Genomic DNA, 27,500 nt, shown 5'->3' with positions numbered 1-27,500 from the left:
AAATGATCTTTATCGACATTCAATAGAATTTCACATTTTTATGGCTCCCACTGGTTCTCTTTTCAAGTAACAACATTGAACTCCGGAAGGTCATTAAAAAGAATAGTCTAAAAAGAATGCCCTATTTAAGAAATTTTTCCTCAACATTAGCTTTCATTTAATCGCTCTGTTTGTATTTTAATGGAAACTACAAGTGGCGGTTGTCCGGCCTTACGTCTAAGCGTGAGAAAACATAAAAGATTACCACGTGTAACATTCTGCCATCTTAAAACAAACAAAAGCTTTTCATCCACAATCATCTGCTTTATATTTACAGAAAGGACAAGGAACTTCTTTGACACTTTTTTGTTTTACATTAGGTGACAGCAAATGCACAAAATACGTTCTACAGCTCCATAATCATATATCGAAAAGCGATGTGTTGCCGTTGGCAACGAAATAAAATGGCGTACAAGATCGGGAAAAAAGATAAGTTAACAGCGAAACTTGGGTTTTCTGGTTTACCAATATTAGGCTCATGTCAGTTGTTTTTGGACATTTACCATTTTCCCAGCCGAAATATATTGATGTTTAGGGCCCTTCGGCTGTAAGTTGACACATCATTAGCATTGCTGAAGTTTTAAAGTACACACAGAAACATTTGGAAATATGTATACACTGGAAATGAATGCGGTTATCGGCTCTTTTCCGGCATAGCAACAGCTTTTAAGTTCACAACAGTCGCTTTAATTGTTCATCGATTGTTTTATGCGGAGTCGATCTTTAACCTTGTCATATTTTAAATTACTTTTAGGAAATTGAAGACCAGTTTGTCTTTAATCACTGGTGACCTCGAAGAATCGCGGAGAAAGACGCGAATTGCGCCACACGCAGGGAATTGACAATTTTAATTATCGCAAGCGGTTACGGCAAGATGCAACAAAACTCTAACATCAGCCTGGGTCTAAATTCATCGTCGACCCTAAATAAGAACGAGGCAGTCCCGAACATCATCAGCCTTACTTCGTTTACAGGAATCTTTTTCTTCTGTTTCTACATCTTCGTATTCTTTGCGTCAAATGTGGGTAACATTGTGGTTTTATACATTTGCAATCGAAGAGGACGCAATGCCGCCTTTCGGCCAACAAGAACTGGATTTTTTAATTGTTACATTGCAAATCTCGCCATTGCAGATCTTCTCTTTACACAGCTGACGGTCTTTGATGTGTTATACGCTGTACTAAACGAGTGGGTTCTTGGAGCAGCGATGTGCAAGATTCAGGGCTTCTTTATCGAGATGTGTTACTCGGCTTCCATCCTGACGCTCATTGCCATAAGTCGAGAACGCTTGAAGTCCTTCAGTGAGCTGGAAATCAAATCTCGAATTCAACGGATCAAGACCAGAAAGCTATGGTCGGTCTTAGTTTGGATCATGGCTTTTTTGCTATGTTCGCCTCTCTTGTACGCCTACAGGTTAGACACTTCTCCAGAAGGGTCCCGCATTACTGTGTGCAACAACTTGGCTTGGTCCTATTTTGCCAGACAGATTTATTACAGTCTAGCCACTGTTGTACTGTTTATTTTTCCTCTTGCGATTATGTTGTGGACACAGTTCAAAATCAAACGCGTTTTTCGATCGCAAGTTTCGCCAAACCATTGTCAAATCGCAGTTCTGAGGCGAGCGCGCCAGAAAAAAGCCTCTCGAATGCTTAGGGCAGTCTGCCTTTGTTTTGTTGCGTTCTGGGCTCCATTTATAATCACGAGAACTCTCCGTTATTTTAAATGGTACGAGGGAGAAATTGTCTGGAAACTTAGTCAGCTTTTAACTATGGCTTCTGCGGCAGCGAATCCTTTCATCTACAGCTTCTACATCCTTCATTTCAGGGTTTTCATAAAAAGATTTATAACGTGCAGATGCGGGCTTATGTCCTCGAGCACGGAAAACGTTGAAAGTTCCATTGACAATACCGTATATTAATAAAGGTGCAATGTATCTTAGACATTTTTTAACACAAAAATGTGTTTATTAGCTGAGTTTATAGAGTAAATTGGCCACCGTAAAGAAATTTGAAAGCTGACCTCTCGAACGTTAGCTCTTCCGTAGTCAGCTTTCCGATTTCCCTACGGTGGTCTATTATATCAACTCCCAACCGATGCAGCATAACAGTTTCCTTAAAAACTAAACCGGGCCCCCTTTATCCATTTTGGACTTTTTTAGTATTGCTGTTGTTGTTCGAAGAGTGATGAATTCAATAGAGCGGCAGGGTTAAATTGCATTTACAAATTTCGAGGCGAAACCAAGAATTTGTTAATACTCGAAAGCAACGCTCCCACCAAGCGTCAAATTGTATATGACTTCAGTATTCAGCGTTTATGTTCACGAGTTGTTTTTCTTCTAGATGACATTTTAAGGCAGAGAATCGAACGAACAGTTAAAATGAAGCTAAATATGTGTCAGATCATGATATTGTTGTATTGATTAATAAAACATCTCTATTGTATTGCCTTCATTTTGCATCGTTTCTTTTCTGAAGTATGACGTTTACGCAGTCGTTTCTTTCACAAAACTAACGACAGTTTGTTTTGCCTTCATTTTGCATCGTTTCTGTTCTGAAGTATGATTTTTACGCAGTCGTTTCTTTAACAAAACTAACGAGTACGCTTTTAATTAGCATTTATGAAACGCCTCTGAGCGAATGTATTCAAAATCACAGAGCACTATGGCAGATTCTGACATCGTGGACTGGGTACCGTTCTACATTCTCTGTGAAAAAGAGTGCGGGGGGCTTTTTATCTAAACGATTTGCAAAGTTCATTCCAAAAAACAGCACATTCTCATCAGTTACTTTAAGACTCCGAGTGTCTTCCGGATGAAAGTTAGAAACTACGACCTCTCACTCGAAAAAAAGGCTTTTCCTTTCCCTTTAGACAAAATGGAGTTCACTTCGACAAATGCGGGAACGTACGAGGAGAGGAGCAAGAATGGCAAAGTCGGTTAGTGCGCGGCCTTGGTGCAAAGAGGTGCTGAGTTCGACTCCCGGATCTCGCATCCTTATTTCGACTTCTTTCCTTTCGTGTAGCTAAGTAGCTTTAAATACCCGTAAAACGGAGCACTGATGGAGAGGGGGGAGTAAAATGAGGGACCGTCGAGTTATCGACGTTGAATCTCTTTACTTTACTTTACTTTTTTTTATACGAAGCAAAGACAGCTAGCGCAACGACAACGCCAAAAAGACAATAACGTCATTGATCAAATGAGGAGAATTATCCTGCTGCACTGATCTGCGGAACGCAATATTCTTTAGAGCATATTTCTGCAGTGCTTGTCATACAAACGACGAGAAGTCACCAAATTTGAGGTTTTGACCGCAACGTGAATAGGGAGCCACAAAACAATAGGCTTAGTGCGTTTCAGCATTTGTGTATATTTCTATGCCGTTCTCGCTCTGACAACGACGTGAATTCACCAAATTTGAGGTTATATGGTGGACGTGAACACCTGCCGATTAATTTTCAATTTTTCCTTGAAATATCTAAATCATTCTCACCAATTTTACTTCTGGAAAATTGACGCTCACTTTCCATTCCGAGTGACTTGGAGTAATCGCAAAATTATTACAGTCAGGGGCACCCAACGAATCTGTTCCCCAGAAGAATCTTGCTGGCTGGGAAAAATACAGGTGTTTCGATGAGCTGGCTGGGAAATTTTGTTATTGATAAAAGTTTTGCCTGGGAATTACTAACTTTTTCTAGCATTTCAACCCGAGCTGACTGTAGAAACTCTGAAGACTGAGGACGACTGAAAAAAAAAAAAAAAAAAAAAAAACCCCTTTCCTCTCCCAGAGAGTAGTCACAAACATACAACGGCTGGTCAGAGTGATTGCGCTTGCGGAAAAAACCTGTTTTGTCCCGGTTTTGTCGCTTTTGTTCGGTCGTTTCGGATCCAGGGATTTGAAAGCGCGCGGAATTCCTGGCTGGGAGATAAATTTGATCAGCTGGCTGGGAAACCAACCAATTTTATCTAGCTGGCTGGGAAATTTCTTGTGTCTTGCTGAGAAAAAGGAACAGATAATGGTTTCCCAGCAACACTGAAGAACACCTGAAAATGCCTTAATAACATTTATTTTCATTAACAAAATCACATCTAGGTTTACAAGGGATTGACGTGATTAAATTTCATGCCGCGTAAACATGAAGTTGGTGGGATGAATTGATTTTGAAGGAACAGTCCGCTTGCCCCTGGATTCTGTTGATGTAGCCGATTGAAAAGAAAGCCATTATAGATCGGGTCCTGTTCGTCTCCCTGAGCAAACTGGTTTCTGAAACGAAATTATAAACCGCCGGATTAATAAAGGTAAAAAAAGGTAAAATCAAGCGTAAATCCAGCCAAATGAAACGTGTACTGATTGCAAATAATTTATACTTACACTTTCGATCTGAACCAGGCCATCTTCTTCCTTTGATACAAGCACACATGCGACAAAGCGACAAAGAACTTGCACTTCTATGTGTTTCAAGTAAAACGTGACGCGATTAAATCAAATCTATCATCAGCGCGTTTGCCGACGAGCATCTATTGGCTAACTACCTCGGGATTTCAGTTTACCCCCTCAAAACATGTAGGGTAACTGTCAAGGGAAATTCCATTGTTCTCTTGACATATTCAAGCTTCGATGGAAAAAATTTTCCCTAGGTAATTTACGTGGGGAAAAACCGGTCACACTTCTAAATTTAAGTTTCCCTAGGTAAAACTGTCAACAAGTCAAGTTTACCTAGGGCAAAAGTGTGTAGTTTGACCACAGCTAATACATTTTACAACAAATTGGTCGTTGGGTGCAACTGCACAGTAACGGGAAATTATATTTAGACAACGTTCTCGCAGCTGTCGTCGTCGTCCTTGTTTAAGGTCCCTAATTTAACGATCTGAACCTTTCATTCTCTGTCTCTGTCTCTGTCTCATTCTCTGCCGGCTTTCATTCACTGAAACCACCGTCGTTGATTCTTTAGTAACTTGGGAATTTAAGATCTACGACGGTGACGGTCGACGAAAACGTGACCTCAAAATTTAACTTGGCTCTATCATAAGTCTTTCGCGATTATTCAGTCTCGTTCACGTCCTACGATATGGGCGAAGTATCCTAAAAATAGATTGGTACGAACGGTTTCAGAGTTAAAATAGAGAACGAAGGATTCTCTGTTGCATGCTCACGTTGTCGTCAAAACCTTAAATTTGGTGATTTCACGTCGTTGTTATGCAGAGGACCGCTAAGATACTTGCTAAAATCCGTGCTGCACGTGCAGCACGATTATTTATGCTCTTTTAACCAATGATATTACTGTTTTGTGGCGATGTCGTAGTCGTAGCCGTCGCCGTTTCTTAAATTCCATAGTGCCTATTGACACACGGGCCAAAGCTAAGACAAATCTGGTCACATTTTCTCAGTCTGATAATTGAGGCAACAGGTCGTCGGGTAAGTGCATGAGTTTTGTGAAAACAAAGACAAGTGCGTAAAAAACATTAAAGCAAGAAAAAAGGGCTGAGCTATAGGAAACTCTCCAAAACACAGTTGCTAGAAATTGGCGGGCTTTCAAATTAAATGTACAATTTTAAAATTTCTTTCCGGACATTGTCTAACGATCTTTGGAGCTCAAATACATGGCCTCATCAGTTGGCAGATATGTATATTGTATTTGATTGCCCGCAAATAACAATACAAGCGGCGCATGCGCATTGAATAATTGAACGGTGGCTTCTGCCAACCACATGCAGAAGTAATAAATTGCCATAAATGTCTTTTGTCACAGTGTCACCAAGTAATCCTGCTGACTGTACGGATTCAATCCCAACGAGAATATACTTCGGTTTCCCTAAATTTGTAAAGTGTAGATGTTTAGGTAGATTTCAATGACAAATACACGGACAAAATAATAAATCTACTATTTTTGGTATGGAAGTCGACATGTGTTATTCAAGACAGTTACAAATATGTAATTATTTTTAAAAAAATCTGTTCTGGAAATTTAAAAGAAAACTGTTTCTGAAAACAAATCAAGGCACGCAACTTAATTAATTTTCAATGCTGTGATTATTTCTAATAAAAATCATAATGTTAAATTATTACAGGCGGCACAACTCTGTTCTTGCCGATAGTTATTAAATGCTGAAAACATTTCTTTTAATTTCCAAACAAATGTTATTGTCTAATTTCATTTAAAAACGGAAAGAAGTAGGACACTGAAATCCCCCGTACACTTTTTCAATAATACAAAAGCTTAATTTCACTGAAATCAGCCGTACATGTTTTCACTTAAAATAAAAAAGCTAAATTGATTTTGCTTTGACAAAACCTTTTTTGCCTTTAGCGGAGGCTTCTTTCTGCGAGTAAGAAACAATCTTCTCGTTATTTAAGTTTAAGAAAAAATATTGCACACCACATTCTGTTTCTAAAGTTCCTTACAACCAAGAAAAAGAGGGCTTCATAAATTAAGGATGACATTGACGGCTTTGATAAAAAGCGCCTCATAAATGAAGAAATCAAAATTTCCCTGGCCTTTTGTTAAGTCCCGTGCAAACGTATCCGGATATTTTCGAAAACGAAGATTTTTTTTTTCCTCCGTATACGAAAAAATTTACGTCCACACATAGATCGAGTTTTCGAATCGTATTTGCCCGTCCACATGAGTACGATTCGAAAACGCTAACCTCCACCTACAGAGCATGCGTGGAAGTGTGCTCTGTATGGTATCACGAGCCTCTGATGTCATGGTATTCGAAACCTCCGTTTTTCACTCGTCCACACCAGAGTTAGTAGACTACTGTAGCTTTGTCCACACGAATGCTTTGTTTATAGTGGAAGTGCACTTAGCATCAAGCTAGTTCACAGGCACCCCAACTCTTAATGATATGAAAGAAACGATTCAAACTGAACAGAAACATGATAAAAAACCCCAACTGGCAGGAGAAAACCAGTTCCCTGACTTGGCTATTTACAAAGCGTGGTAGAGTTGAATCCGGGACAACCGGAACCGGAAATAACCCAAACCAGAGGTTAGAACAGGATTTGAACCCGGGGCAACGGCATGCAAACCCAACGCCCTAACGGCACTGGACTACGCCGCCTCCAATTGATCCAAAATCCGATATATCTCCATTTTAAAAAATCAACACTCTGGCGAGAGGATGCAAAACGCCGTATTCTTATGGACGGCCACGGGAGGCAAAAACGGAGAAAAAAGTCTCCGGAATCTTTGTTTGTCGCTTTTTTCATGTCGTTTGGATCCCGCAGGACACACTATCTAAAACGGCTTTCGTGATTGGTCCACAAAACAATGTTTTTCAAAAAATCTATGACAAAAATAATGGAGCTTAATCCTAAGCAAAAAAGAGCTGCAGTCTATATCTTTCCAAGGAAATTAGACGTTGTTAAGAGCTGTGTGGTATCTGATTCGTTTGAGCACCAACTTCACAGGAATAATATTACTAAAGGGGCTATGTCACGCAAAATGATGTAATTTCATGACACCCAAAATGCCCAAAAAGTAGAATGAAACATTGAAACAACCACTTAAGACTATCGAATAACATGAAAGAAATACAGCAAAAGGAAAGAGACAAGAATTTGCGATATCCTTGAAAAAAAGTCGACCCGGTGTATTTCAAGTTTATGGCAAATCGCCTGTGGATAAAGATACTTTTTGCACAGAATCATCATGTTTTAGATGTAACGATAATTTTATTATCAGTAAAGGAATTCTACATTACCATTTTCGAGTTTTAAACTTGTAAAATTTATTGTCTGGTGCTCATGTAATCCGCACTGATAATTTCCAAAAGAGCGTTTTCACATGACGTCACGCGTCTATTTTTATGCAAATAGTTTCTTTTGTTTCATTAAATTTAATTAGCACCCATTCTACTCACGTGAGTGGAACCGCTCTATTTGGTCATTTTACGCCGATCGTTGTTAGGACTACAACGGCAAAGAAATGGAACAAAATGTAAAACGCACGCGCTGGGCGTGCATAGATATTAGGGAGCTTAAGCACGCGCGTTTTTGAGACGCGGACGGCAACCGGACGAGGTCGCCGTCCGCGTCTCAAAAACGCGCGTGCTTAAGCTCCCTATTAGAAAGTTTGAGCGAGGGCAGAGGCAAATCCAATGAAAACGAAAAGAAACACTTATGTGTTGCTACTTTGCGATTATTCCATCTTGCTCGTGTTATAAAATGTTTGGGAAGTAACGGCGGGATTCATAAAAACATCCTCGAGGTAAATCTAGAGAATTAATGAAAGGTTGTGTACTCATATGAATGTTGTCGTCAGGACATTCAAGAGGACGTTCAACCAACCTCTAGACACACCAATAATAATAGGAAAATGTACGACTTCTGGTGGACGAACAAAAGAAGCTAATGAGAGATCTTTTGCTTTCGTCCACCAACATGGCGGCGATGACGTCACGTGAAAAGATGGGGCTGTTTACATGAGAAAATTCGCCTCGGCGCGAGTTTAATACCGGGATGACTACTTGATTTCGTACCGTGTTCACATGATGCATAGTTTACTTTATATCGTGTTTGTATGAAGGCACACTTGACGTTGATTAATACATTCCATTTTGGATTGACGAAATTCACGCATGCGCATACCCGTTCCAGTCCATCCAGAGGTCAAGTTCATATCTAAACGAGTGGTCGTTCCATGTTCACAAGACACTTGCGGGATTTCGTGCCGGAATGAAATTCTCGCTCCGGTATAGAAACTGGGGTAAACTTGCGCCGGTATGACTTGTTCCGGTATAACATTTTCTGGTTGTATCATGTAAACGAATGCACAGCCACAAGAGGAAACCAGAGACAACTCGATCCAGGACGAAAAGTCCTCGTTCCGGTGACCGTCCCGGTATCATGTAAACACCCCATTAAAAGGGAAGCTACAAAATAATAAGTTTAAACTAGAGGAAATGATGATTGCATTCAAATTTGCTTAAAGAGGTGTTTGAAAAAAAAAATAGAATGCCTTAATTTCACTTTTAATCATCCATTGATAAAATAATTTTACAACCATAATGTCTGCACAAGAACACGCACCCAGGAACATTCGCAGATTAACCCAAAGCAGTGACCACCACACTACTACGTTGTTTATATTTTAAACAATTTGGAATCACGCTTTCCTCCCTAATTCTGTCGTAAATGTGTATAACGACTTAATAAGATATAATGCTAATCAGTGAAATGGGGGCAGTCACTAAACTTCACGACGAAGCTAAAGATATAAAATTCGAGGCATGGGCCTAGTCATAGTTCAGCAGAGCTATAAATTCTAAATAAGATTTTTCGTATTTGCATGATTGTGGATTCATTATCTAAAAGGTGCTATCGTAGTCGATCGTAGTCGTTATTTGTTCCTTGAATGCCTTGATTGATTCGCATATCCTAGATCTGAAAGAAAATCCGAAAACCGTGAACACTAAAAAATATGGAGTTTCGAGTAAGAAACTAGTCACGCGTGAGAAAACTAAACCGCAGCCACCAACATTACTGAGCCCATTTCCGAGTTGCTGCATGCATCAGTTTCAAAGCGAGTTTTGGTGCACAACCATTCAAATGGAAATGAGTTGAGTATTCTTATGCAAATCAAACCGATTTCCTTTACAATAGTTGTGCACCAAGACTCACTTCGAAACCGAGACAAACAGCAACTCGGAAATGGCCCATTAGTTTGTGTTTTCATGTCGCTTTTGATTGGTTGCTGCACGATGGGAACTGTCAAAAATCAAACGTTCCATTCCCAAAGGACTTGAATTGGATACAACATTGACATCACTGTAGAAAACCGGTTTGGCAAGGTAATCGTATTCCGAATTTGCATGGAAGTGAGAACCGCCGTGACCAGAGGTTCGTAGTTTTCGCCTCTCCGTTTTAACCGCTCGCTCCTCGCGAAAGAAAATAGAACCTCTGTCACCCAGGGTATACCTGACAAGGTTTGTTTGTACAATTTGGAGTCAAGATTGCTTCATAATGTTTCCAGTTGAGTTGACTTAAAACTCGCTTTCCAGAAACTAAAATGGAATGTTTCCAGTGAGACCAATTGTACAAAAATAAAAGAAACTTTGCGAGTGCGCGAGTCCATCTGTTCGTACTCCATGAAAAAATTAACGGCTAAGCTTACTTATCATGATTTTACTGCGCGCAATTCTAGAAATACACTGCAACTGAAGATTACCCGAAAAAAATCACAAAAGATGGGCAAACACGTTAAAGGAATACTGTATTTCTCGTTTTTTTCTTTACAAATCTATTGCCAAACTATCAAACGACAACATGCTAGGTTATCTCAATTACAAATTAAGATGTCAAGCTTACAAGATTGCATAGTCAGTGAAGTTCGGAAGAAGAATTACACTGGCCTTTGCTGCAATATAGTCGTCGAAATGGTACAGAAAGTAACATTTCCCATGCTTTAAATTTGTTTTTCTCAAATTAACGCCAAAGGTAACTTTCGAATTCGTTTATAATTCCTCCCAAGGTAATTAACTCTGGTCAAAACAAAATAGCGTGTATCTGCCGTCAACGAGTGTATTGGTGTAATGATAGTAAATTTGATTGGCCGATGAAGGACATGTCAATCAATTAAAAAAAGTGGGCGGAAGGAATTTCTAAGAGGAATTTGGTCAGGCTCTATTTTTCGTTTCGCCAACTCTACAATACGTACCACGCGAAACTAAAATAGAGCCTGATCGAGTCTCCCTCGAGGGAGGGGAGTCCCAAATTGCTCAGTGAGTTTTGTTTTTAGCAATTTGGGACTCCCCTCCCTCCAGAACTTATTATACTCGTCACCAGGCGTCCAGAGTTCAGCGCCATTTTGAATTGGGCACTTCGTGAGTACCACGCTTTCTGGCCGCCATTTTAGCAGGTTAACTTACAAGTTTTACGGAGTCTGGTGGCTCCGCGTTGCTACCTGGAGATGCTTCAGTGGATTCATGGTTTAGAGAAATTCCTATTCCACGAACCTGGCGTGTTTATTTAGCGACTGGATTTGATTTTCGCGGAAAAAATCGTGCTTGTTTTGGGTCGATCGGAGTCCGTACGCTGGCTTCCGTCTCCTACCTTGTCACTATATTATGAAGGAAGGTGAACGGGGACCATTTTCCCCGAAACTTCGTGTACGTATTAAAGACAACAACAGCTCACCACATGATAAGTTTTATCGATTTTTATTACCATTTTCTAGCAAATTTTCAGACCTAAACTTCGCCTCATATGTTCTCTATATTTTAATACCTACGTGACGCACACAGTGAGCCTGGGTTACCTGTGCGCAAACAGCAACTCGGAAATGGGCCATTACGTGGGTGTGCCCATTCAGGAAGAAATGCTCTAGAATGACATTCTTTAACTAGTGTTTTATTAAATCACTTCCGGCAAATATTAAGGTTCCCTATCAAGAGGGATGATTCAATGTAAAAGAAAGTTCAGTCTACCCTGAGAACACAAACATGATGGATGAAAGTAGTTTCCACAACAAGTCAGGAAACAGCGTCGAAGATGCCTCCACAATATCACCCTTAATGACGATAGTCTTTTACTGTTTGTATGGCACAGTCTTTTCACTTGCGTTCGTCGGCAATACCTTGGCATTGATAACTTGTTATCGGACTTACAAGACCACGACGTCTGTTCTTCTTTGCTTCATCGCCAGTCTGGCATCAGCGGATCTCATGTTTACTTTGCTTTCCATATTCGACCTGATCGCCTTTATCGGTAATGGTAATTGGTTTGGTGGAAATCCAATCTGCAAAGCTCAGAGCTTTTTCATTGAATCGTGCTACACAGTGTCTATCCTAACGCTAGTTGCCATCAGTCGCGAACGGTTAAAAGCAGTGTCTTCACCGTTCTTAGCGCGCACTCAACAAAGCACCGAGCGAGCTTTCATCCCTGTTGTCATTTGGGCGATTGGAATCTTAACCTGCACGCCACTTCTGTACGCATATCACATTGAGAAAGACGAGGAAAATGGCAAACAAATGTGTCTTAATAAGTACATGGGAGACAATGGCAGGCAAATTTATTACGCGATACAAGCGGGTTTATTGTTCCTATTGCCATTAGCATTCATGACCTGGGCACATATCCGAATATTCAAGTTGTTGTCTAATCATGCGAGGACAACAGTTTCCTTAATGTCGGATAAAAGACATGGGATGAAGCAGCGAAGAGTGACAAAGATGTTAGCAGTGGTAACGCTTGTGTTTTTTATTTGTTATGGTCCGTTTATGGTCGTTCGTGCGTTGAGATATTTTTACATCTACAACGGAGATACGATTTGGAGGTTGGGACAAATGATGATTTTCATTCAGGCAGCGGTGAATCCCATCATTTACTGTTTCTACAGCAAGCAGTTTCGATTCTCCTTCAAGGATTTGATTTGCTGTTGCAACAAATGCACGAAACGAAAACCTCGATCAGCCTCCACGACAAACATCTCTAGCCAAACATCGTCTAGGAAAACTTCAGAGCTGAATGAGTTTTCTCAGGTTCCCTCGCAACAAAGTTAATTTCCTTATAAAACAAGACTTCAGTTTACCAAGCACTGTCTCAGTTAGTTCTAAGTTTCTCAGTGAAGTTCAGGAACATGTAGGCTTTACAGTGTAACTATTCTTGGGTTTCACTCACGTGATCAAGAGCCATGTTTTTCAACGAAAACAAAAGAAGACGTAAGCATAATAATAGCTTTCAATTCCCGGAGGATTGGATCGGGACACCAACATAGCCGCCATTTCATTGTTTGGGGACACCAACATGGCGGCTGTGACGTCATGTGAAATCCAGGAATAGAACACGGAGTATCAGCTTTGCAGATTGTTGGGACTTGAAAACCATTCGATTGAAGCAATATTTGAACGATATTTTGCATACCTCGTTTAAAAATCACGTAATTGTATATCAGTGGAAATTCTTTACCAAGGTTCGAGAGTCCAACTGGTCTACGGAGTTTCGAATTCTCAATAATCACTGACAAGTGTAAAATAGAAGCCAATGCGGTTTTCCACTTCTTGAAGAATATGGGCAACAAAATCGAGTAATGCAAGAATTAAGACAGTAACCAACTCAGTAATAAACTATGTAAATTCAAGCAAATTCCATTTTAATTACTTGCTATCTAGTTCCTGTTCAGTTTCCGAGAAGCAGAACTTTTGGTCAACGAATTCACAAACGGACTCAAAACCTCATAATTTGCCTCCGTCTGCAATTAACTCATTTAGAATATTACTGAGACGGACGTGCATGAAAGACATTATTACTGGGTTGCCGTATGTCAATCCCAGTCGGAAAAAGGGTAAGATTTGTTTGTATTCTTTTCTTTTTTCTTTCCGTGTCATGAAAAGTCTTGCCTGTCACTCCCCTGTTAAGTGGTGTCTTTGTGCATAGAGTCTTGTGTGCGTATTTGTTAGGTTTGAGGGGGCTGGGGTAATGCGTAGATTTCTGTGGTGCACACCGGAGAATATTTCATTAACCAGCAATGGCGTCGAAAGTTATTGCAACTCGAATGGAGTTTTAGTGCATCTTTCAACAAAATATACCCTCATGGAGCTCAAGAATGGAACGTCACTTGGATGAACAAGACAGGCGATGATGATCTGGAATCTTAAAAGCGACGAGTAATGGATTTCGGCAACAATCTTTCGCCAGTCGAGCCGAAATCAAAGTGAGCTGTATTTCCAATATTTTATCAGGAGTGCAGTTTTATGTACAACACTGAAACCAAATGGAATATTATCTGGTAACTTGTGGGTTCAACAAAGTCAGGTAAAAAAAAATATTTGGAAAGAAAGATTGTCGACTATTTTGTGCATCGTTATTCAAGGAAAAGGTCCTTCAGGAAAGGGTTTGAACCTTTGAACCTGAAGTACATGGTAATTTGACACGATTGAGTTTCTTGTCTCCACGCACGCAATGAAATAGGAAGAGGTTTTCGCCTCTAAGGGCAAATATGTTGTTTGTTTCAATAAATTTTTCGCTGGAAAAGGATTCTGTGGTATTTTCTGCCTTTGTGAATTACAATATCATGTTGTGTATTGAATTTTCGAGCTTAAGATTGAAATGTGATATGGGAGAATTTTTTTAGTATTGCTCTGTAAGCAGGAAGGGGTCACGAAAATAAAAAGGTCTGTTGGAAGCGTGCTTGAGTTTCAACAAAATGAGCCCCAAAATCAGTGAAAAATTGTGACGCCGATGAATAATAAAGTAGCTGCTATTTCCAAAATGATGGAATTACCTGGTGATAAATAACGTCGTAGGCGTCTTGAAGAGTAAATTTTGACTTTGCATAAACAAATGGTCGACCTCAAGAGTTGGGCGATTGTGATCTTTGTTTTGACTTCGCTCATTTTATTGTCAAACTTTATAACACTTGACAGAAAAAGAAACTTACAAAAACCCGGTATCTTGCCATCATTTGACACAGATGCTTCACTGTTTGGCGAGTAAACATGCCGCGGTAACTTAATCACGGCAGTGTCACTTTCGATTTTGCGATTTAAGTACAATAACAAAATTGAACGTAGCAAAAAATCTCCCAAAATGTCTGTCGCTGATCGTAACTTTTTATATTCTTTATTTACGGTTAAAATTGTGGTGAAAAGAAGTCGTGAGGGAACTTGAAAATTATCAACATGTAAGCCCAGAAGCCAGTGTTTCTCGCTTCTCTTTTATTTGTTATTCTTCAGAATAACAAATAAAAGCTTTAAATGCTGTAGTTCAATACCACACAATTCAGTTCCTTCTGATTTTCTGTAACACGTACCACAGGCAATCCAGTGTATGCTTCACGAAAGCATCTCGTCTTTGTTTGTTTTATGTCATTTTTAGGTCACCAGAGTCCTTTAGGGTTTTTCCCCAAGTTCCCACTTCCTGAGTCCCAGTCCCCCTACCTCCTCCTCCTACTCCTCATATTAAAATTCTCCTAACTTATTTTAAATTCGCAGACAGCACTTTTAAGCCCGGGGTTATAATTATTATTGCGTAAAGACCCGTTCAAACGGTTTCAACATGTTCTTCAACATGCATTCACCACTTCGTTGAACCAAATGTTCGGTGCGTTTGAACAACTCGTCCAACATTGTTTGAAAGCGTAAAGAATGTTGAAAGCTTGTTGAATCAAGTTTAAATCGGTTTAAACTTTCATTCAACATCGATTCAACTCTTTTTTTTTGTTCTCGAGAATGATGAATAGTGTTGAAGCAGTTTGAACACTCTTTTCAACAATTGTAGAATAAAAGCAAGCTCACATCAGGCCGCAAAAGTCAATATGGCGTAGTTTATCAGGACGAGAGAGTTTGGTTTCTAGTTCTTAGTTCCTCGCAATCAAATTTCGCGAAAGTGTTGGTTCTTTTGTTGGCGCAATGTTGGAATCGTTTGAATGGCCTCCGTACAACTTTGTTTTTGCGTTCAATATTTGCCCAACACCCGTTCAACTGTTGTTGAACGAAAGTTGGTCAAATGTTGAAACCGTTTAAATTAAACGGGCCTTTTTAGACACATCCAAATCATGAAATTGTTTACGAAGATGAGTTAAAAATTCCGAGCCCATTCCGTTTGCAGGACTTTGACCCTTGCTTATTGGATCATAAGATATTTTGATAACAAGGGGATGCATAGCGGAAAAGAATAGTGACCCAAAAGAAAGAAAACAAACAACTCGAAATAAGACAAATCTTTTATTGCACGGAATTTCGTTGGCTGTTTTAATGTAAATCCAAAGTTTTGTGATGAGAAGACAATTAGAAGGAAGAAAATCACTCAGGATAAAATGGAAATCTGATTCTTCCCGTTCAAACTACCCCCCAGCGTCATAGCCTGACGCTCAGAGAATTTATTATCAACTTTAAGGTCACTCAATCGCAATAACAGCAAAATTTTGTTCCCAAGGTAACTAACTGCCCAGCGAGTGTCATTCACATGCAGACGAGGCTCAATTGAATTTTTAGCAAGTCAGATGTTTGCCTCAGTTCCTACGAAAGAAACTCCCGTTTTAAAATCATCCCGTGTCACTAATCAAGAAAACACACACACAAAAACGAAACAAAGCGAAATTTCTACAAAGTCAAGCGTCCAAATCGGGATTTATGGTCTCGAACGCGGAGCGAGGCTACATACAAAGGATTTCTTCAAAAGTTTTTAAGGCTTTATCATTGGAATTGAAATCGAGGTACGTAAGCTTTTGCTAAATTATCATTCAAAATTTAAGTACCTATCTTTTTTGTTTTTGTTTTTTAAAGTTATCAACAGTTTCTTCAACCGCTTATCGTCGGCTGACTGTGGATAAAGATAGTTTTTGCACAGAATCATCATGTTTTGGATATAACGATAATTTTATTATCAGTAAAGGAATTCTACATTACCATTTTCGAGTTTTAAACTTGTAAAATTTATTGTCGGGTGCTCATGTAATCCCCACTGATAATTTCCAAAAGAGCGTTTTCAGATGACGTCACCGCAGCCATGTTGGTGTTCCAAAACAAAGAAACGGTGGCCGTGTTGGTGTTTCAAACTAATCCTCTGGGAATTTAACTCTATTTCTAGGCGAATAATTTATTTTGTTTCATTAAATTAGCATCCATTCTAGTCACGTGAGTGGAAACGCTCTATTTGGTCATTTTACGCCGATCATTGTTAGGACTAGAACAGCAAAAAAATGGACCAAAATGTCAAAGGCACGTGCTGGGCGTGCAGAGGTAGAGAGTTTGAGGGAGGGGAGAGGCAAATCTAACGAAAACGAAAATAAACACTTTTGTGTTGCTACTTTGCGATTATTTCATCTTGCTCGTGTTATAAAATGTTTTCAAGTGTAGCTATGATATTCGTAGTTATAAACGCAATTTTTGCAATTGCGTAAAGAAGCCTGAAAAATTCAGGACTTCAACGGGGTTTGAACCCGTGACCTCGCGATACCGGTGCGACGCTCTAACCAACTGAGCTATGAAGCCACTGACGTTGGGAGCTGGTCATTTGTGGGTTCCAATGTTCCCGTGAGGAATGAATCAACGATGAAATGATATATGAAATGGAACATATATGAATTTTTCAGGCTTCTTTACGCAATTGCAAAAATTGCGTTCATAACTGCGAGGATCATAGCTTCACTTGATTTCATATCCGCAGTTCATATGTGATCCATTTCATATATCATTTTATCGTTGATTCATTCCTCATGGGAACATTGGAACCCACAAATGACCAGCTCCCAACGTCAGTGGCTTCATAGCTCAGTTGGTTAGAGCGTCGCACCGGTGTTGCGAGGTCACGGGTTCAAACTCCGTTGAAGTCCTGAAATTTTTCAGGCTTCTTTACGCATTCGCAAAAATTGCGTTCATAACTGCAAGGATCAAAGCTTCACTTGATTTCATATCACCAGTTCATATATGATCCATTTCATATATTATTTTATCAATTACAAAATGTTTGCGAAGTAACGACAGGATTCATAAAAACATCCTCGAGGTAAATCTAGAGAATTAATGAAAGGTTGTTTACTCATATGCATGTTGTCGTCCGGACATTCAAAAGGACGTTTTCAGCCAACCTCTAGAGACACCAATAAAAAAATAGAGAAAAGTACGACTTCTGGTGGACGAACAAAAGAAGCTAATGAGAGATCTTTTGTTTTCGTCCACCAACATGGCGGCGATGACGTCACGTGAAAAGCTGAGGCTGCTTACATGAGAAAATTCGCCTCGGCGCGAGTTTAATACCGGGATGACTACTTGATTTCGTATCGTGTTCACATGATGCATAGTTTACTTTATATCGTGTTTGTATGAAGGCACACTTGACGTTGATTAATACATTCCATTTTGGATTGACAAAATTCACGCATGCGCATGCCCGTTCCAGTCCATCCAGAGGTCAAGTTCATATCTAAACGAGTGGTCGTTCCATGTTCACAAGACACTTGCGGGATTTCGTGCGGGAATGAAATTCTCGCTCCGGTATAGAAACTGGGGTAAACTTGCGCCGGTATGACTTGTTCCGGTATAACATTTTCTGGTTGTATCATGTAAACGAATGCACAGCCACAAGAGGAAACCAGAGACAACTCGATCCAGGACGAAAAGTCCTCGTCCCGGTGCCCGTCCCGGTATCATGTAAACACCCCATTAAAGGGAAGCAACAAAATAATAAGTTTAAACTAGAGAAAATGATGATTGCATTCAAATTTGCTTAAAGAGGTGTTTGAAAAAAAAAATAGAATGCCTTAATTTCACTTTTAATCATCCCGTACTGATCCATTGATGAAATAATTTTACAACCATAATGTCTGCACAAGAACACGCACCCAGGAACATTCGCTGATTAACCCAAAGCAGTGACCACCACACTACTCCATTGTTTATATTTATATTTATTTTATATTTTTTATTATATTTGGAATCACGCTTTCCTCCCTAATTCCGTTGTAAATGTGTATAACGACTCGCTAAAAAATAATGCTAATCAGTGAAATGGGGGCAGTCACTAAACTTCACGACGAAGCTAAAGATATAAAATTCGAGGCATGGGCCTAGTCATAGTTCAGCAGAACTATAAATTCTATACGAGAACAAATAAGTCCTTAAAAATAAAAGAACTAGACGCATATCTGCGTGAACTGGGGCTTTCCTCATTTCCTGAATCGTTAAATAAAAAATAAAGAAAAAGAAATACAGCAGAGATCTCGGCTAGATTATTATTTATTATTTAGGTTAGAGTGATAGCAACTATTCTCGTTAAGTTTACTCATAAATGTTCGCTCATAAAGTGATCTGTCGTAAAGTTTGCGGGCCGACCCTTTCCGAAAACGCTCGACATCTTTTAGTGTGGGTCGACCGTGAATGGTGTCTGCATTTGTACGTGGTTTGGGTGTATTAGAAACCATATTAACGTCATTTTCCTTCAACGCTACGCATGCACGTTGGCTTAATACACTTCACGTATGTGCTTTTAAAGATGAATCAGCCATTGCACAACCATACCACCTTTGCGCTTTGGTAACTTCGCGCCTGAGCTTTACAAGCTTTACAAGCTTGAGTGCGATTTGTGACTGAACGCCAAAAAGAAAAAAAAAAAAAATCACGCCGAAATTTAAGCTCGGGATTCTTCCCCGGAAAGCACGAGTAAAATGTCGGTTTGCCGATCTTCAAAGGTGAAAGCGGAAAGACGCCGTTCCTACAAAGGAGTTCTGGCTTCGGTTGTTCCGCGAAAGGTGGATAACGGATAAATCACAATCCAGCGGATAAAAACTAGCAAAACAGTGGATAGCGCTATCCACCCTTCGAGCAACTGGAGCCTGCGGGTTCAAGACTTTTTCCCTTTCATTTCTTCTGTTACCAAAAGTCCTGAGACAGTGCTCTGATTAACGAAAATACTGAGCAATTCGGAGCAAAATAGGAATTAACGATAACCGCCAATTTACAGGACTAAAAAGATATCACGTTTCGTGACGAACATTTCACTGCTCGGGAAGCTCCTCGTGGCCGCTCGCATTGCACACATGCGCACATTGACCTCGCCAGCCACACAGGCTACCGTAAAATGAGTCCTTTCGGGCATTTTTCAAGTTATTAACTCAGATTGTTCTCTCAACAGCGAGAATAATTCCTCAGTTCATCAGTAACCTCCTCTTCAAAGCCCATCATTTCAAAACAATACTTTCACTTTAAAGCAATCCCTAAAAGAGTTGTATGCTTGGTCCGTGAAGAACAGGCTGACACCACACCCAAAGAAATCCGAAGGTATGCTAATTTTTAGAGGATCGTTTACTGGCCCTCTTCCACCCATATATCTCGGTGGTAACAAATTAGAATGGGTAACACATAGTCAACTTCTGGGTGTGATTATCGGCGACCACAAGCTTGGTTGGTCTATTCACATTAAGGAACTGAAGAAGACTTTTGCTAACAAACTAAGCCTTATAAAGAAGAGCAGATTCCTACCTAAAGGAGGATCTCTGAAATTTGTACTTTAAAGTTATAATTCCTGCAGTAAGGTACGGTATATCCGTATTGGAAAGTATTAACCGACAAGACGATTTCGACTCACTTGAAAAAGTCTACACTGCAGAGCAGCAAGAGTCATTTTTAATTTTGCTAAGGACTTACCGTCAGCGAAAGCCCTCACCAGGGCTAAATGGGACACTCTAAGAAATTTTTTATAAACAATCCATCCTGAAACTAACTTATAAGATGTTACCACAATGATTTACCATGCTGTATGACAGCACATATTGTAAAATTGCAACCCTCTTATAATTTAAGGAACAGACTTAGGCTGGAAATCCCACCCTTCAAATCTAATATCAAAAAGTATTCCGCATATCTTATAGAGGTCCAATTTTGTGCGGAATCACTTGCCAATCGAGTGTCGTAACGCGAACAGTGTGAAAAGCTTCTCCAGGATGATTAACAGACTTACTTTGGTGAGGGACATTGAATTTTCTAATTTATTCCGTAGAAGATAGTTCCTCCTTTAATGTAGTTTTTAGGTCAAAAATTTATCACTTAGACAAAACTATCAATCACTAATCCAATATCAAATCTTGTTTATTGTAAATATTAACTTGACGGTTACACATTATGAAGGTTTTAAGTCTTATTTGATTATTTAACAATTATTCGCCGAAGGTGAAGTGATTATCAGTGATTATTAAATTCTCAACTTCGGATAATGCATTTCGCGTGCTCTGATTGGTTCACTCAATCTCGGTTATCAGCTCATATACCTTGGTTTGACCTTATATGGTAAATGATTGCGTTAAGCGTTGCTAAACTAAAAATGTTTTCGCCGGAATGCGAAATTACTCTTTGAATAAAGCAAAAAAGGAGAAAAAAAACTTTTTTTGTGGAAAGTTTGGATCAATTCCGACGTTTAGAAGTACGCGAAAAGGCAACAAATGTTTTTGTGATGAGCCTGCGTCTGTCTGACAACAAGGTATTACACAACATCGCATCAGTTCTCATCAAGTTTTTTTCGATTTCGGAAGGATTTGCTCGCTTTTTCCGCTCGTATTTCGTACTTCCAAATTTTTGGAGTTGAAGGAATTTAATAACATGGGTGTGCCCATTCAGGAAGAAATGCTCTAGAATTACATTTTTTTGACTCGTGTTTTATTAAATCACTTCCGGCAAATATAAAGGTTCCCTATCAAGGGGGATGATTCAATGCAAAAGGTTTCTACAGTGAGAACACAAACAAAATTTTTGTAACGAGTCTTTTTTAGGCTCATCAATGTCACGTGTTTAAATAAAGTTTTTCAGTTTCAGAGTTTCAGTTTCAAACACAAACATGATGGATGAAACTAGTTTCCAGAACAAGTCAGGAAACAGCGTCGAAGATGCCTCCACAATATCACCCTTAATGACGATAGTCTTTTACTGTTTGTATGGCACAGTCTTTTCACTTGCGTTCGTCGGCAATACCTTGGCATTGATAACTTGTTATCGGACTTACAAGGCCACGACGTCTGTTCTTCTTTGCTTCATCGCCAGTCTGGCATCAGCGGATCTCATGTTTACTTTGCTTTCCATATTCGACCTAATCGCCTTTATCGGTAATGGTAATTGGTTTGGTGGAAATCCAATCTGCAAAGCTCAGAGCTTTTTCATTGAATCGTGCTACACAGTGTCTATCCTAACTCTAGTTACCATCAGTCGAGAACGGTTAAAAGCAGTGTCTTCACCGGTCTTAGCGCGCACTCAACAAAGCACCGAGCGAGCTTTCATCGCTGTTGTCATTTGGGCGATTGGAATCTTAACCTGCACGCCACTTCTGTACGCATATCACATTGAGAAAGACGAGGAAACTGGCAAACAAATGTGTCTTAATAAGAACATGGGAGACAATGGCAGGCAAATTTATTACGCGATACAAGCGGGTTTATTGTTCCTTTTGCCATTAGCATTCATGACCTGGGCACACATCCGAATATTCAAGTTGTTGTCTAATCATGCGAGGACAAGAGTTTCCTTATTGTCGGATAAAAGACATGGGATGAAGCAGCGAAAAGTGACAAAGATGTTAGCTGTGGTAACGCTTGTGTTTTTTATTTGTTATGGTCCGTTTATGGTCGTTCGTGCGTTGAGATATTTTTACATCTACAACGGAGATACGATTTGGAGGTTGGGACAAATGATGATTTTTATTCAGGCAGCGGTGAATCCCATCATTTACTGTTTCTACAGCAAGCAGTTTCGATTCTCCTTCAAGGATTTGATTTGCTGTTGCAACAAATTCACGAAACGAAAACCTCGATCAGCCTCCACGAAAACCATCTCTAGCCAAACATCGTCAAGGAAAACTTCTGAACTGAATGAGTTTTCTCAGGTTCCCTCGCAACAAAGTTAATTTCCTTATAAAACAAGACTTCAGTTTACCAAGCACTGTCTCAGATAGTTCTAAGTTTCTCAGTGAAGTTCAGGAACATGTAGGCTTTACAGTGTAACTATTCTTGGGTTTCACTCACGTGATCAAGAGCCATGTTTTTCAACGAAAACAAAAGAAAACGTAAGCATAATAATAGCTTTCAATTCCCGGAGGATTGGATCGGGACACCAACATAACCGCCATTTCATTGTTTGGGGACACCAACATGGCGGCTGTGACGTCATGTGAAATCCAGGAATAGAATCGGAGTATCAGCTTTGCAGATTGTTGGGACTTGAAAACCATTCGATTGAAGCAATATTTGAACGATATTTTGCATACCTCGTTTAAAAATCACGTAATTGTATATCAGTGGAAATTCTGTTCCCAAGGTTCGAGAGTCCAACTGCTCTACGGAGTTTCGAATTCTCAATAATCACTGACAAGTGTAAAATAGAAGCCAATGCGGTTTTCCACTTCTTGAAGAATATGGGCAACAAAATCGAGTAATGCAAGAATTAAGACAGTAACCAACTCAGTAATAAACTATGTAAATTCAAGCAAATTCCATTTTAATTACTTGCTATCTACAATTGTAGTTCCTGTTCAGTTTCCGAGAAGCAGAACTTTTGGTCAACGAATTCACAAACGGCCTCAAAACCTCATAATTTGCTTAAACAAAACACTTTTTTATTGTCCGTCTGCAATTAACTCATTTAGAATATTACTGAGACGGACGTGCATGAAAGAGATTATTACTGGGTTGCCGTATGTCAATCCCAGTCGGAAAAAGGGTAAGATTTGTTTGTTTTCTTTTCTTTTTTCTTTCCGTGTCATGAAAAGTCTTGCCTGTCACTCCCCTGTTAAGTGGTGTCTTTGTGCATAGAGTCTTGTGTGCGTATTTGTTAGGTTTGAGGGGGCTGGGGTAATGCGTAGATTTCTGTGGTGCACACCGGAGAATATTTCATTAACCAGCAATGGCGTCAAAAGTTATTCCAACTCGAATGGCGTTTTAGTGCATCTTTCGACAAAATAGACCCTCATGGAGCTCAAGAATAGAACGTCACTTGGATGAACAAGACAGGCGATGATGATCTGGAATCTTAAAAGCGACGAGTAATGGACTTCGGCAACAATGTTTCGCCCGTCGAGCCGAAATAAAAGTGAGCTGTATTTCCAATGTTTTATCAGGAGTGCAGTTTTATGTACAACACTGAAACCAAACGGAATATTATCTGGTAACTTATGGGTTCACCAAAGTCAGGTAAAAAAAATAATTGGAAATGTGACAGTCAAGAATTATTTGAAAGAAAGCTTGTCGACTATTTTGTGCATCATTATTCAAGGAAAAGGTTCTTCAGGAAAGGGTTTGAACCTGAAGTACATGGTAATTTGACACGATTGAGTTTCTTGTCTCCACGCACGCAATGAAATAGGAAGAGGTTTTCGCCTCTAAGGGCAAATATGTTGTTGGTTTCAATAAATTTTTCGCTGGAAAAGGATTCTGTGGTATTTTCTGCCTTTGTGAATTACAATATCATGTTGTGTATTGAATTTTCGAGCTTAAGATTGAAATGTGATATGGGAAAATTTTTTTAGTATTGCTCTGTAAGCAGGAAGGGGTCACGAAAGTAAACAGGTCTGTTGGAAGCGTGCTTGAGTTTCAACAAAATGAGCCCCAAAATCAGTGAAAAATTGTGACGCCGATGAATAATAAAGTAGCTGCTATTTCCAAAATGATGGAATTACCTGGTGATAAATAACGTCGTACGCGTCTTGAAGAGTAAATTTTGACTTTGCATAAACAAATGGTCAACCTCAAGAGTTGGGCGATTGTGATCTTTGTTTTGACTTCGCTCACTTTATTGTCAAACTTTATAACACTTGACAGAAAAAGAAACTTACAAAAACCCGGTATCTTGCCATCATTTGACACAGATGCTTCACTGTTTGGCGAGTAAACATGCCGCGGTAACTTAATCACGGCGATGTCACTTTCGATTTTGCGATTTAAGTACAATAATAAAATTGAACGTAGCAAAAAATCTCCCAAAATGTTTGTCGCTGATTGTAACTTTTTATATTCTATATTTACGGTTAAAATTGTGGTGAAAAGAAGTTGTGAGGGAACTTGAAAATTATCAACATGTCAGCCCAGAAGCCAGTGTTTCTCGCTTCTCTTTTATTTGTTATTCTTCAGAATAACAAATAAAAGCTTTAAATGCTGTAGTTCAATACCACACAATTCAGTGCCTTCTGATTTTCGGTAACACGTACCACAGGCAACCCAGTGTATGCTTCACGAAAGCATCTCGTATTTGTTTGTTCTATGCCATTTTTAGGCCACGAGAGTCCTTTAGGGTTTTTTACCCAAGTTCCCACTTCCTGAGTCCCAGTCCCCCTTCCTCCTTCTCCTACTCCTCATATTAAAGTTCTCCTAACTTATTTTAAATTCGCAGACAGCACTTTTAAGCCCGGCGTTATAATTATTATTGCGTAAAGACCCGTCTAAAGGGTTTCAACATGTTCTTCAACATGCATTCACCACTTCGTTGAACCAAATGTTCGGTGCGTTTGAACAGGTCGTCCAACATTGTTTGAAAGCGTAAAAAATGTTGAAAGCTTGTTGAATCAAGTTTAAATCGGTTTAAACTTTCACTCAACATCGATTAAACTTTTTTTTTTTTGTTCTCGAGAATGTTGAATAGTGTTGAAGCAGTTTGAACACTCTTTTCAACAATTGTAGAACACACGCATGCTCACATCAGGCCGCAAAAGTCAATATGGCGTAGTTTATCTGGACGAGAGAGTTTGGTTTCTAGTTCTTAGTTCCTCGCGAAAGCTTTACAAGCTTGAGTGCGATTTGTGACTGAACGCCAAAAAAAAAAACAAACAAAAAAAAAAAAAAAAAACACGCCGAAATTCAAGCTCTGGATTTTTCCCCGGAAAGCACGAGTAAAATATCGGTTTATTGATCTTCAAAGGTGAAAGCGGAAAGACGCCGTTACTACAAAGGAGTTCTGGCTTCGGTTGTTCGAAAGGTGGATAACGCTATTCACCGGATAAATCAAAATCCAGCGGATAAACACTAGCAAAACAGTGGATAGCGCTATCCACCCTTCGAGTAACTGGAGCATGGATCAAGGGTTTTTTCTTTCCATTTCATCTGTTACCAAAAAGTCCTGAGACAGTGCTCTGATTAGCGAAAATACTGAGCAATTCGGAGCAAAATAGGAATTAACGATAACCGCCAATTTACAAGACTAAAAAGATATCACGTTTCGTGTCGAACATTTCACTGCTCGGGAAGCCCCTCGTGGCAGCTCGCATTGCACACATGCGCACATTCACCTCGCCAGCCACACAGGCTACCGTAAAATGAGTCCTTTCGGGCATTTTTCAAGTTATTAACTCAGATTGTTCACTCAACAGCGAGAATAATTCCTCAGTTCATCAGTAACCTCCTCTTCAAAGCCCATCATTTCAAAACAATACTTTCAAAACCAAATAATTATGGTCTAAAACAAACTGCACTGAAAGCCCCTCCGCTAAGAATAGCCAAGTGAGCTATAAAAAGGTTGACACACCTAAAAAGGTTACTTCCTTGTTGCTTTCACAGCCAGCGAGTGAGAGTCTCAGTTCAGTTTCCCGAAACCGCTTCTTCGCCTGAGGGCTGGAATAGCTGCACCATTTGTTCAGTCTACAGTGAAAACAAAAGATTAAGGTTTTAGGCAAATAGCAGAGTTAATGTTACTTGAAAATTACCTCTTCCCCTCTTTTCTCCTAAAAAACCAACAACAAGATTAACAAAACATATCGTGTTTCCATAAGCCAAAGAAAGAAATAATTCTCCCCAAACCCCTTTAAGAATGGAATAACAACTCTCTGAAACTGTCAAAGTCAATGGTGATCTTAGCAGCAACTCAGGATATATTTTTTCAGGATTATTGAGCTAATGAATTCCTTGCAGATGCAAAAGTAAACCCAGAGACAAAATTTTGCATTTCCTCTACACCGCGACGGAATATTGCCGGACAAATCTATTGTAACAAGTAAAACCACTGAACTATTTGCCGTTCTGAATCAACTTTTTCGATTTTCGACCGTTTTCATTGTAAAAAGTCAGAAAGGGAACGAGCTAAGGACTCTGTGTCATGAAAGTTGATAGGGAATAATTTAATTAACGTTTTTCTATTGGACTTTAGAGAAAAATTCGCAAATATTAGAACTGTTTCAAATTTCAAGAAATGTAAACTGAGGATTGCCAAGATGTGCAGCAGGAAACAGTGTCATACGTTTCCACATTTGAGCCTATTTTTTTATCTTAATACATCGCGGTGATAATCACCTAAACTCCAAAACATCCATAAGTTACCTCTACGTGAAACATAAATATCCGCTAAAGCTGAAGTTTCTTGTTTTAAAAACATTTTTTAAATGCTTGTGGCTTTATTAATCTGCTTCCGATAGATAGGGTACTTTATTTATACACGATATGTATAAAAGCTGAAAGCTTGTGGGGTCGCAGTAACTACTTTGCATTAAAAAAGTCTCTTCAGGCAATAAAATTTTGAGCCGTCATCGACGGAAGAATCAATTTCCACGAATAAAAGCAGTTACATTAATCTCCTAAATTCTCGAAAACGCCACAGACGTAGCTGGACTGTAGGAAATCAGATATTCAACAATATATCGAAAACGTGCTCAAGCTCAAATCAGTTCCCCTTCCCGGAAGGGTGCAAGAAACGTGAAAAAACGTTCTTAGGGGTTCTTAACTTCACAAAACAACCGATTGCACTCCCTAAAAACCACAATTTAAACAGCGCATTGCTTTAACAAATTCTCTGAAATTCAAAGGGCCGCTTTATCGCGTCTTCCGCTCAGGCTGCCGGCAATCAAAAAAGAGGCTAGGCAAGTCTTCGGCAGACATTTGAATACTGATCTCCATCACAATGAGTGAAAAGCCGTTATCCATTGCTGTTCATTTCATTTTCTCGCTGATAATAAAACTGCGTTTTGTGGAAGCACGCTTGTCTGTGACATTTTTATTCTTGGTCTGGAAAAGTTGAAAACTATAGAAGTCGGAAGGTCAGCTTGTGTTTATTCAGTACATGCAGGAAG

The 27,500-nt window shown here is 39.5% G+C and overlaps 3 protein-coding genes and 1 long non-coding RNA gene across 6 annotated transcripts in view; 3 read left to right on the top strand and 1 right to left on the bottom strand.

Annotated features, from left to right (window-relative positions):
- The window catches only part of LOC138045222 (somatostatin receptor type 4-like), a 2,626-nt gene extending 151 nt beyond the window's left edge, over positions 1–2,475 (top strand). The window contains exon 2 of the mRNA XM_068891637.1: positions 360–2,475. Coding sequence (XP_068747738.1) covers positions 914–1,957 — 1,044 coding nt within the window. The 5' untranslated portion in view covers positions 360–913 and the 3' untranslated portion in view covers positions 1,958–2,475. The remainder of the gene's footprint in view (positions 1–359) is intronic.
- An 8,377-nt stretch (positions 2,476–10,852) lies between these two features.
- LOC138045220 (QRFP-like peptide receptor) lies at positions 10,853–14,012 on the top strand. The gene has a single exon (XM_068891635.1). It carries the CDS (start codon positions 11,480–11,482, stop codon positions 12,536–12,538), a length of 1,059 nt encoding a protein of 352 aa, XP_068747736.1. The 5' UTR covers positions 10,853–11,479; the 3' UTR covers positions 12,539–14,012.
- A 7,012-nt stretch (positions 14,013–21,024) lies between these two features.
- On the top strand, positions 21,025–23,879 carry LOC138045219 (QRFP-like peptide receptor). Its single transcript, XM_068891634.1, has one exon. The coding sequence runs from the start codon at positions 21,303–21,305 to the stop codon at positions 22,359–22,361; it is 1,059 nt and encodes a 352-aa protein (XP_068747735.1). The 5' UTR covers positions 21,025–21,302; the 3' UTR covers positions 22,362–23,879.
- Positions 23,880–24,872: 993 nt separating this feature from the next.
- The window catches only part of LOC138045227 (uncharacterized), a 41,984-nt gene continuing 39,356 nt past the window's right edge, over positions 24,873–27,500 (bottom strand). For all 3 annotated transcript variants that reach the window (XR_011131551.1, XR_011131553.1, XR_011131552.1), the window contains one exon: positions 24,873–26,079. This is a non-coding gene — a long non-coding RNA (uncharacterized lncRNA). The remainder of the gene's footprint in view (positions 26,080–27,500) is intronic.

This window comes from Montipora capricornis, chromosome 4 (genome assembly GCF_036669925.1).
Source record: "Montipora capricornis isolate CH-2021 chromosome 4, ASM3666992v2, whole genome shotgun sequence".
NCBI classification, from domain to species: Eukaryota; Metazoa; Cnidaria; class Anthozoa; order Scleractinia; family Acroporidae; genus Montipora; species Montipora capricornis.
The sequence above is the reverse complement of the archived record's forward strand: the minus strand, read 5'-3'. Positions and strand labels throughout refer to the sequence as shown.